The sequence below is a fragment of the Sorex araneus genome, chromosome 2, assembly GCF_027595985.1.
Source record: "Sorex araneus isolate mSorAra2 chromosome 2, mSorAra2.pri, whole genome shotgun sequence".
NCBI classification, from domain to species: domain Eukaryota; kingdom Metazoa; phylum Chordata; class Mammalia; order Eulipotyphla; family Soricidae; genus Sorex; species Sorex araneus.
In genome coordinates, this window is record NC_073303.1 from 310,920,671 (window position 1) to 310,933,233 (window position 12,563).

The window sequence follows — 12,563 nt, forward strand, 5'->3', positions numbered from 1 at the left end:
AGTGTTGGGAAAATATTTTCTCCCCATCTATAGTGTGTCTTTTTTGGAAGAGAGTGGGGGCACATCTGGTGATGTTCAGGGCATCACCTGGCTTTGCATTCAGAGGTTACTCCTGAGAGTGCTCAGGGAACCATATGGGATGTGGGGGATCAAACATCTTTGGCTGCATGCAGGGCAGGTGCCCTACCAGGTGTACACCGAATGCCCCATGAGGTGCCTTTTAATTCTGGTCATTATTTTCCTTACTATGCAGAAACTTCTTGGTTTGATGTGCTCCCATTTTTTTTTAAATCTTCACTTCTGTTTGCATGTCCAATTCTATTGAATCACTGAAAATATCTCTTTATTCAAAGTAGTCATGGAGTGTTCTACCTTTTTTTCTCAATATAATTTAAAGATTCAATATAATTTAAAGATTTTTTCCTCAATATAATTTAAAGTTTCAGGCTTTGTACTGAGGAGTCTATAGGAATAATTTTTATAGAAGTCACTGCCATGTAGTTTTCAGGAAGGCCAGAACCTAATTGGCAATGCTTGGTCTCATGATGCAGGATTGAATAGTCATTGCTTGAGCCTAATGGTACTGGATGACTCAGAGTCACACTTAGATGTGCTCAGAAGTTTATAGAGGTGACTCAATACCACGTTTTATCCACTTGTTCATTTATGTGCTAGGTGACTCCAATTTGCAAAAATATTAATAGGATCTGACAATAGAGTTTTCTATTTTTAAGAGAGATTGAACAGGAGTATAAATAACTCTACTCCAATAATACTGGGGATAGTGAGGGAAATGGAGACTTTAAATTTATATATATGTATACATATGTAGATTTGGTTGTGGCTAAATTGGTGACATCAAATAAAAGTTTTTTGTAATGAGCAGCAATAAACAATAAAATAGGACAATTTAGAAAAAGTCATAAAAATTTAAGAAGTATAAAGCAGTAAGCAGTGAATGATTTAGATTGTGGTAAAAAATGCGCTGAATAGAGAGATGTGATTAGGATTAGAAGTAGTAGGATTTTGCGATTCCTGGCAGACATTTCTCTGGACTTAGTTACTAAAATACTAAAATACAGAAATCCAAAACTATGCTGCTGCTAGTGCGGCCTCCTGACCTCATATCTCTTCATTCTCAGCAATGGAAAACAAATTACCAAATGCTTTCTTTTCAGCAGATCGACTTTAGGGGGGAGAAACTCCAAATCAATAATAGTGAATTTTTTTGTTGAAATATTGAATGTAATCAAAGTAAAGTGAAAGTTAAGTGAAAGTTACCAGTTACACATGCGGGGTGGGGGGCTGGGGAGGTGGGGGGAAGGGGAGAGGTATATCGTGATTCTTGGTGGTGGAATATGTGCACTGGTGAAGGGATGGGTGTTTGAGCATTGTATAACTGAGACTTAAACCTGAAAGCTTTTTAACTTTCCACATGGTGAATCAATAAAAGAATTTTAAAAAAAAAGACAAATGGTCGTGTGTTAGGTAAATGCCCTACTTGCTATATTCTTGCTCTTCCCAGTAATCTTATTTTTCTATTCATTTTTATCTACTACTTTATCTAATTTTGGTGCATTTAGGTTGTTTCCAGATATTGATCATTGTACATAGTGACGCAATGAACATAGGGCAACATATATCTTTTTGAATTAATGTTTTTTAATTTGGGGGGTATGTAGCTAAGAATGGAATTTTGGGGTCAAATGGTAATTCTGTATTTAAATTTATAATTTTTATACTGTTTTTCACGAAGGCTGAATAAAATTACATTAGTCCCCCCAAAAAAAAAGAAGTAGTAGGATTTATGAGAACCTGAATTTAGATGGCAGGAAATGATTAAATAATTATAGTTTCATCCACCAGGAAAAAGGGTCTTTCTAAAAAGTTTTGAGCCACAAAGAAATAAAATTGGAGACACATTTGAGGAAGATTCTTAGAACATTAGCTACTTGTCTTAATTAAATTTCTGTAATTTTGTTTTTTTGCATTCATTTCATAATATAAATATTATTTATACTAGTTTTTTGGATTTGGGGTCACATGCAGTGGTGCTCAGGGCTTGCCTCTGGCTCTGTGCTTAGGGGTCACTCCTTTTGAGACTCAAAAGCCCACATGGGGTGCCAGTAAACAAACCCAGCCAGGCCATATTCAAAGAAAGCACCGTAGCCACTGTACTATTTTTCTAGCCTACATTTGTTTTATTTCTTTACTTATACAAAGAGTTCAAAATAAAATCTTCATCTTCTCCTTGATCTTCCAAGTCAAATCACAAAGACTTTTTGTGACATAAATGAAATTTGCTTATAAATGGATAGACATGGAGAGTATAATGCTAAGTGAAATGAGTCAGAGCGAGAGGGACAGACATAGAAGGACTACACTCATTTGTGGAGTATAGAATAACATTATATGAGGCTGAAACCCAAGGACAGTAGATACAAGAGCCAGGAGGATTGCCCCATAGCTGGAAGGCTGCTTTATGAGTGGAGGGGACAAGGTAGATTGAATAGAGAAAGGATCACTAAGAAAATGATGGCTGGAGGAATCAGTCAGGATGGGAGATGTGTGCTGAAAGTAGATAATGGACCAAGCATGATGACCTCTCAGTGTCTGTGTTGCAAACCATCATGCCCCAAAGTAGAGAGAGTATGGGGAATATTGTCTGCCATGAAGGCAGGGGTAGGGTGGGAAAGTGGGGGGTATACTGGGGATATTGGTGGTGGGGAATGTGCACTGGTGGAGGGATGAGTGTTTGGCCATTGTGTGATTGTAACCCAAAATGAAAGCTTGTAACTATCTCACAGTGATTTAATGAAATTTAAAAAAAATGTAAAGGAGAAAGTGTAAATTAAGGTAGTAAATATATATATATATATTTTTTACTAAGTACTTGTAGCACCAATACTGCTTCATTTAAATATAAAGGAAAATATTCACTAGAGTTTTTTTTTTTTTTTTGCTTTTTGGGTCACTCTCGGCAATGTTACTCCTGGCTCTGCACTCAAGGAATTACTCCTGGCAGTGCTCAGGGGACCATATAGGATGCTGGGAATCGAACCTGGGTTGGCTGTGTGCAAGGCAAACGCCCTACCTACTGTGCTATCACTCCAGTCCCTCCTAGAGATTTTTTGAAGTCCTTGATTATTTTCTCATGAGAGACATAAAAACTTAAAGTGTCAATGAATATACTGAGACATCATTAAATAGGAAAAATAACTTAAATAAGAAGCAGCAGCCAACAGTCAAGCAATTGCATTAATTGTACTTTTTAGCACAAACCTTTTCTTTTTGTCTCCAATAAGATTATCTTGTCATGGTTTAATGATTTATTGAAGTGGAAGGAATTTTTAATAGGCCTAGAATATTAGAATCCTTTATTAACTATTACATTCCATGGATAAACAAAAAATAACAAAACACATTTCCCAGGGAACATAAAATATTCCCTTTTTTATTTTTTAATTTTATTGAATCACTATGAGATAGTTAACAAGCTTTCATGTTTGAGTTATACTCACAATTATCAAACACCTATCCCTCCACCAGTGCAAATATTCCCTTTTAATCACATGTTTAGTCCCAAACCTCAGCACTAGGAATTCTTTCTGCACAACAAACTCACTTCTTCCATATATCATTGTTTCTTTTAATAAAATACTTTTGGGCTAACACATTTAAAGGAGAACTAATCCACCAGTAGTTAACTGGTAAAAGAGGAGAACTTATATTTTTACCAATTCCTCAGGGTAGCACTGAATTTTATTACATAGAATTCCACCCCAACCAGTGGGACAGATTCATTTTCTTATTCCTTCCTGACAGCTACCTTCATTCAGGCAATCTTCACAGTTCAAACTAAAATCATAGGTGTGACTTATTACAGATTCAATGTAAAACCATCTTTGCCTATACTCTATGTCACTGAAAATACACTGGAAATACAGCCCGTAATTTGCAAAAAAACAGTGTTCCTTGAGCATATTTGTTAAGATGTATCAGAGAAAAAAGTGAAAATAAAACTTTTAAAGTAGAATTTGAGATATAGTTCCTAAAGAAAATTTGAAGTATTTTATAAATAAATAAATAAAATTGGTTATACACACAAAAATGATCAGTTTCTGGTACTTAGTACTTTTTCTTACAGGTTTTATATGTGGATTTTTTTCCTCCAGGTAACACTTTGATGATATTTAATATACACATAAAGAAATGAGCATATCTCAGGTGTATACTTCAAACTTTAAATATTTATAGTATAGGGGCCACAGTGATAGTGCAGTAGGTTGAGTATCTGTCTTTCATGTTGCTGACCCATGAAATCTCAGCATTCCATGTGCTCCACAGCCTGCCAATATGATACCTGAGCACAGTGCCAGGAGTAAGCCCTGAGCACATTCAGTGTGTGTCCAACCCCTCGAAAAAATAAATGTTTAGAGTGTAAGCAACTCCTTATAAGGCCCACCAGAAAAGTTATACAGAATATTACCAACCCTCCCCCAAAACTTAAAGGTGACTTGATGCATTTAAATATTAACTGTACAAATTAAGCACTATTTTGATTTCTATAGATGTTATTTTCCCTTTTGTACTAATTAATGGAAAGTATATAAGGATTATTTACACAATTAACATAATGATTATTCCAATGTTCACGTCACATTCATCATTCTAGCATCGTAGGGTTTAAACTGACATCTCAACTTGAAATGCAAAATTCTTTTCCTTTTCATTCAGTATAATTTACCTTGACTTTTCCACCTTTGAAAAAGTCCATGTTCTTTTTTGAATACTTAACTATCTTTCTCCTTATATTTATAGAAATAAAAAATATTTTTACTCCAGGAAGAAATGTTTGTGATATTCACTCATATTTTGTATGTATTAATTTATTTTCTATGATTACGTAGAATTCTAACTTATGAATGTGGTTCCCCCCTCCTATTTTTAAATAAGAATAGACTTGAATTCACTTTTAAAAAATCCACATTTCACACTTGTTTCTGAGTGGGATCTTTCAGATGTTCCAATAAAAACCTGTGATTGTCCCTAAGGTTTCTCCATTTTGACAAATTAAATTTAACTTCTCCCTTTCCATCAACCATGATCCTATTGCAAACTGTGGTTAAGTTTCTTAACCTCTCAGCAATTGTATTTTCACTTACTGTTTGTTCTCTATGAACACAATACATTACATGTAATGTAGCACATACAGTAACATGTATGGGGTGATATTATATAAAATTTTATGTAATCAAAAATAATGTTTCACTATAGATTGCAATGTCTCCTGAATTAGTCACTTAAGTTCTGACTGTCTGGGAAGCCTTGAATTATTTCTATTTTGACATTTTTAGGTGAAGTATATGAATTTTAATTAATATATACGAACACACCATATTCCACCACCACTGCCACTGAAGCTCATCTATCAGTCCTGCTTCAGAGATTCATGATTAAATCTCTAAAGAGATAAGCTAGCCACAAAAATTTCTTCAATACACGGTTGTTAGCTGAGATCTCCGGGGCAACCTTGGGAGGGAGGCTGGCCAAGTCCCCACCCTGCTGAATTTGTTGGAGCTCCTCACACACCGCAATAGCTATGGCGATGCCTACAGTTGGACTTCACAGCCACACAACTAAGAGCCACAGAGATGCCAAACAGTTCAAACTTTCAGGTACACTGAGTGTTTTGGCTGAAAACTCAGGACTTTCTTAAAATGCAGTTGGGTGACCTCGGTCCAACGCCTGCACTTCCAGAAGCGCTGGCAGCCTCTTTCATGGGCCTCCACCACCACCACCACCACCTCCACCACCAGTGCTCACTGCCCAATTAAATATTCTGGATTTTTCTGGACAACTCTAAATTCTACAGTACTGAAGTCCCAGTAGGAGCACACCAGGTTGATGGAAATGTAATGTAGAAGACAACTAAGCTGGATTAAAAAAAACATTAACAGGGAAATGTGAACCAGCCACAACTTAGTAAACACTCAGACAAGGACATAATGTTCCCATGGTGAGATATAATAATTTTCAAAATTTTTTCTTTTACTAAAATATTTTTTTATAATCCCATGAGCCATCTAGTTGTAGCAAGCAATATAAAACAAATGATTTTGGGCCCACTAAGGGTGCAAGCTTGAGAGATGGTGAGGAAAAATCGTGGAGGGAAAGTCACAGTTGTGGTTGATTGGGGTTGAAATAGTGAATGCCTATAACAAATGCATAATTAAGGACTTTGTAAAACACAGTGCTTAAACAAAGAGTAAAAAATTTAAAGCAGTTCTAATCTATGTGAAACTAGTTGCTGATATTAAGGTAATCATCAACCTTAACAAAACTATTTATTCCATTTTATCCAACACATTCTATAGCCATCACCAAATTTTGGTACAGTAAAAATACAATGACTCAAAGGAGAACAAAATGAACAGCTCTGTTTTACAAAGAAAAGAAAAATCAGCAAGCTGGCTGCAAACTGTTCCATTATAAGGTTATGCAAATTTATTTTGATCTGAGCTATTTGATGCTTGATTTCTATTACATGGATACATATACTATGATCATATTTTAAAAGAAATTTTCTTGATTCACTTTAGCAAATTGAATAACATGTTCAACATAGAATTTATTTCTATATACATTTATAGACAGACTAGGGGTACCATTGGGGTACTGAGGATTGAATTGGCCCCTCATCTACAATAGTGTTAATAGCTCAGAATTTAAATAGTGGCATGCACTGTCAGATTGAATTTTTAATACTTAGTACTGTCCTGGTGCCCGCTCAGGGAAATCGATGAACAACGGGACAACAGTGCTACAATGCTACAGTGCTTGTACTGTCCTGCCCACATGGGAGAGCCTGGCAAGCTCCCCGTTGTGTATTTATATTCCAAATACAGTAACAATAATGGGACTCATTCTTCTGACCCTGAAAGAGCCTCTAATGTGGCACCGTTGGGAAGGACAAGTAAAGAAAGGCTGCTAAAATCTCAGGGCTAGGATGAATGGAGACATTACTGGGCCTCCTCGAGCAAATCAAGGATCGATGGGACGATAGTGATAGTGATAGTGAATATTATCATATTAAGTGATGTCCCAGTGAGTGAGCGTTATGATATTAAGTAAGGTTCTAGTGAGCATCACTGAAATTCAACATGGGTCTTACTAGAAGAATTTCACCACTAAAAGTCAAATTATACTCTTCACCGCATAAGTATATCCTTTAACTCAATTGCCTTGTCCCACCTTCCTTTTATAAAAGATAAATGATATAAAAGTTATTTCTGTAGATTTAATAGTCAAAATACCTAACGAGTTTTAATAATTATCTCTTTTGCATGATCTTTTAAGATCCATTATTGTACTCTACACACACCTACAAGTCATGCTTTTAAAGGGAAGACATGTTAAAAAATGAAGGTATAGTGATACAATTACATAGGCATATGGGGAAAATTGGCAGGTTGGGATTAGAAAGAATGATTCTAGAGGAAAATTACTGAAGAATTCATCCAGGTTTATGCACCCAGGAATATGCGTCTAGGATATAGGGAGATAATCTGTTCAATCCTCCTGTTCTTTCTCAGTCCCTTGTGTCTTTCTGTTTTGTACATCTTAAGCTAAATGAGTAATTCTTGCCTATTCTTTTATTAAAAATAATTCAGAAAATAAGTTTTTCTGGGCTTCCTAATTAAGGACACCCCCTTCCCAAACATCCCTCTCTTCCCTTTACTTTCCACAAATTAAGTTTCTACTGAATTTGGCCAACTCCTGTCAAGTGGCCTGCTTTCAATATTGACTGCCTAAAAACAAGAATCTGAGGCACTATAATAATAGGAGTATCTAAAAAGTTGACTTATACCTTATCCTATTTTTCCTCTTAATATGATGGTAAAGCCTTTGATAATGCTAAGTATGATGATGTTTTATATAAAAGTTTATACAATTAAGAAAAACAAAAAGTGAAAAGCACAAGATAAATTCTTCACTCACCAACTTTGAGCAAGGAAGTCAGTTTTCTGTAGACATCTTTTCCTTTCTCATCCTCATCTTCTTCATTTTGGTAGGTGGGAGGCAGAGAGCCAGGAACATAATGAAGCAGTTGAGGTCGACTCTTGAAAAGAAGGCGCGGAAATCTCACAACTTCTAATTGCTCTTCTTCCTCTAGGTGATCATCATCTAAAGCTAAGACCACACAGGAAAATGCCTGGATTGAACATATTGGTTTAAAAGAAAAAAACTGAGCAAGGGCCAGAGAAATGAGAGTTTGAACTAGACAGCCAAGGCAGGGAGCAAGTGAAAGAAAAATTCTTTGAAGAGTCCGTATCAAAAAGTCTATTGTGAATGAAGGTGAGTAGCATGGAGCATAAAGTTGAAAATGTAGCAGACAGAACAAAAGAAAAAGTCACAGATCTCAGTCTGTGAAGAAAGAAAGGGGAGGAGAAGTTGAGTTTAAGAATATGTGTCTCTGTTGCTCCTGAAGAACAAGCTGAGGGCTGAAGTAATTTTGAAGATTTAATAAAGTTAATTCTTCACAGTGACTTACAGATGCAAGTTTTCCCATCACTTCCAATTCTGTAGCCTTCTTCACAAGAACAGTCGTATGTTCCCACAGAGTTAATGCAGAGTTGGTCACAGACTAAATTGGCATCCAGACACTCATCCACATCTAGGGAAATTTCAATCAAGTATTGGGGAATAAAAATAGACACTGTGAACACATAGAAATATCTGTGTTCTTCTTGTGTTCTATTCTCTCTTATTACTATATCAATGTAATAAAACATTTCCATAGAATAAGCGGTCCTCAAATTCTTCCTTAAGTATGTCCAGCCACTATTTTTTTTAGTGATTTCCAATTTTGTTGTAACTCTTCTATATAGACAATGTATTTCTTAGGCCTTATTATGAGATCTTGATAAAGAAATTGAAATTTAATAAATCCAGTCTCATGCTGTGCACCATTTTTAAATATTTTTCTCATAAATTATTCCATATCTATGGTGAAACATTTATTTCATGCATATTCTGTACAAATTTTGTCAGGGATTTTAGAGACAGAGAAGCCTAGATCTTGATCTCATGAACTTATGTCCATATCTGAATTCAGAATTTGGTGAATGTGCTCGTGCACCTTTAGGAATCTCAGACCAATACATTCTGCTTTTTTGTGAAAACCTTTTTGACTTTTATCCACATACTCAAGTTTATGCATTATTGCCATACAATAGTCTCTTGGCTTAAGAGCAGATAGTATGTGAAATTAAATTGATTTAGCCCTTACAGCTGGATGTAATGTAATACATAGTAAATTCTCTACTGAGTTTAGAATATCTAGACATACTATTTTCTTGCTGTAAGGCAAAGAGGTTTGGCAAATTATATGAAGTAACACAATCATTATCCTCAACATAATTCACAAATTTGTTTTTTTAAACAAATAAATGCCATTTTCTATAAAACTGTATCTAACAGAAATTTACTATTACTAAAATAATAATCATTATTCCAAATTTAATTTTTATAATAATATGGGTTAATGATAATCACAAAATTAAAAACAGCAGTGACATATGAGTTGATATAGTGGTATAACGGTAGAATTAACTATTCACTATATTATATGTATATATACATATATATTTATGGTAGTCATCACAGAGGTAACACGGGGACCATAAGGGCCACCCACGGTAATACTTGAGATCTATATAGTATTGTGAACTGAAATCAGAACATCAACACACAGAGCATGTGCTCTACCACTTAACTAAATCCTTGGTCTTGACTATGACATTTTTAGCAAATACATAAGCTATAAAGGTATGTGAATAAATTTTAATAAATTAGTCAGTATACTATAAAACAACTTACCTTAAAATTTGCACTAGCTATACTAATGGTAGATTCACAAAATCTTCTGATAGGAAATTTGGGCTGTGGTTCAAGAATTAGCAATCTGTTTGCTACTGCTCTCTAATAAAATGACATATAGGGTCTTAATGTATAGGACTTAATGTATTATCCTTGCATAAAATGGACCTCAGTTCAATTCACAGCTCTATAACTGGTCTCTTAAGCATCACAGAGTGTGTATAGCACTGGAGACCCCTGACCATTGTTGAATAAGACCCTGGGTCTAAAAAATCAGGGAGGGGTCCCCAGGCCTCCTGAATACCACTTGGAAGAACAAAAATAGAAGAAAATAAATAGAATGACTTTTAGTAGATAACCTTCTAATTTGAGTCTAGTTCACCATGAGTCATCCCCTTGGCAGTGTGCTATGGCATTCCAGAATATTCTAAAATAGATGGAAGTTATTAAGTGCATGTAAATAGTATTACAATAATAGTAGGTATTTTCAGTGATTTCTCCATGTCAGTAACTGTACTGAATGGTTTGAAGTTATTACACTCAAATTTACCCTCCTGTGCTATTTTTTAAAATTGTCTTTGGTTCACACATGGAAGTACTCAGAAATTCTTCTTGTCTCTATTCTCAGGGGTTACACATGGCAGTGCTGGGGAACCATATGCTGTGTTAGGATCAACCAGGGTCAATTTCATGTAAGGCAAGTAAGTGTCTTATGCCTCTGGCCCCTCTAATGCATTTATCTTCATATAAGTTATAAGAATTTGAAATTGAGGTTGAGACTACTTAGAGTGATCAAGTTCTTATAATAGTGAAAGGAAGAACCATATAGAAATCCAAATCTCTTTAGAGTCAGTCTTTCATTTTCCACCCTCTTTCTGAATGGCTCCTCCATTGATTGGCCCATCACATCAGAAATGGCATGTGAGACTCAGAAATTTACCATCACATCGGCAACCATCAGAACTGAGCCGAAAACCTTCTGAACAACCACATTCATAGCCTCCTAGATAGTTGATACAGATCTGGTCACAGCAGGACTCTCCATTTTCACATTCATCAATATCTAGAGGGGAAAAGACATTTTTATTATTAAGAGACACAATGCAGAGAGTCTATTGTCTCCATGCCTGGCTGTCTTCACCAGGGCCCCTTGGGTGGGCTAGGCTTCAGTTTCCCTGCCCCCCCACCATGAGCAGATTCACCGGAGCTGAAGACCTCCAGACCCTAGCCACAGCCATGCTCTAGGCCCCTCTACACACATTTGGATAAGCCTCATGCATGAAGAAACCAGCAGAGGAACCCAGGTGTGTGGGACCTGGGGCTGAGATCTCCAAACCTGCTTGGATCGGGACTGGGCCTCTTCCGCCCAGATCCTCCATTTTCCAGTTGCTAGGCAGTGACACCCAGGGACTGGACCCAGTGCCATGTAATCCCATCAATGGCCAACATTCAGAGACTATAAAACCAAGCTCCTGGAAGTGAGAGAACCCGGGAAACTACCGAGAGTTTCTTGCCCTCATGGGAGAGCCTCACAAACTCCCCGTGGTATACTCATATAACAAAAACAGTGAAAATGATGGGTCTTATTCCCCTGACCCTGAAAGAGCATCCAATGAAGCACCATTGGAAAGAATGAGTAAAGAGAGGCTTCTAAAATCTCAGGGCTATGATGAATGGAGACGTTACTGACACCTCTCAAGAAAGCTGACGATCAACGAGATGATGATGATGATGATGATGATGATGATGATGATGATGATGAAGAGACACAAACTTTTACTTATGGTTTAGAGAACTCATACATTTTTACTTTAAAACTGCTTTATAAGTTCATTCCTATTTTTTTTGTCACAAGTATGGATGTTGAAGAAACTACCACATAAAAAATAATGAAAGACCCATATTAGGGCACATGTTTCTTGCATGCTTGTCTTATCCTTGCTATTTATTTTTGGAGTATGTAAATAATCTCCAAATGCATTATAAGTTAGGAAAAGATATCTCTGCTATTTTTTCAGATTAAATAGCAATCTGACTGAATAAACAGAGAACTTTAAAAACAACAACAAAAAAAACAGCTTGAAGGAAGAACCAAATATATTCTTTAGTGAACATTTGATAGCTGCTAAGAAGAAGCAGTCTTAGACTTTATAATGTACTGCCTTCTGAAACTTCTGATGAAGAAAAAACTTTCTCTTGAACAAAAAACTCAAACAACAGGGAAGAAAAAGTGGCAACTGTTATTTTATTATTAAGAGACACAATAATAAAATATTATTCAGAGAGAGGACAATCATTTTAAATATTATGTTTTAAATCCAGAGTATCTCAAGGCATCTATTTGAACTTTTTTTCACTCTCATTTTCCTTCAATTTTTCAGTTATGTTTTGACTCCATGAGTGAGATCCAGGGTTTTCTATTAAAATTGGTGACACTATTACTAAGTAATGTCTTGTATCACTTGTATCACTTCTTACCCGCTTGGTCGTTGATTTGTTCAAGTGGACGTCAGCAATGTCTCCATTAGTACCTGTCATATGCCAGTGTAGCCCAATGGCATCTGCTCGTTCCAGAAACAGGAAGAGCCTCAAACCATTCGTTCAGTGTCTTGACGAAGAAGTCTGACCATCTCATAGGCGGGTGGCGACACAGTCTTTTGACATCCCGAGGAATTCAGTCG

At 36.1% G+C, this 12,563-nt stretch overlaps 1 protein-coding gene across 1 annotated transcript in view; it reads right to left on the reverse strand.

Moving 5' to 3' along the window:
- The window catches only part of LOC101558722 (multiple epidermal growth factor-like domains protein 6), a 525,059-nt gene that overhangs the window by 162,934 nt on the left and 349,562 nt on the right, over positions 1-12,563 (reverse strand). Inside the window, exons 8-10 of the mRNA XM_055124801.1 lie at positions 10,823-10,945; positions 8,555-8,677; positions 8,002-8,193 (exon numbers count right to left, since the gene is read on the reverse strand). Of these exons, the coding sequence (XP_054980776.1) occupies positions 8,002-8,193; positions 8,555-8,677; positions 10,823-10,945 (438 nt within the window). The remainder of the gene's footprint in view (positions 1-8,001; positions 8,194-8,554; positions 8,678-10,822; positions 10,946-12,563) is intronic.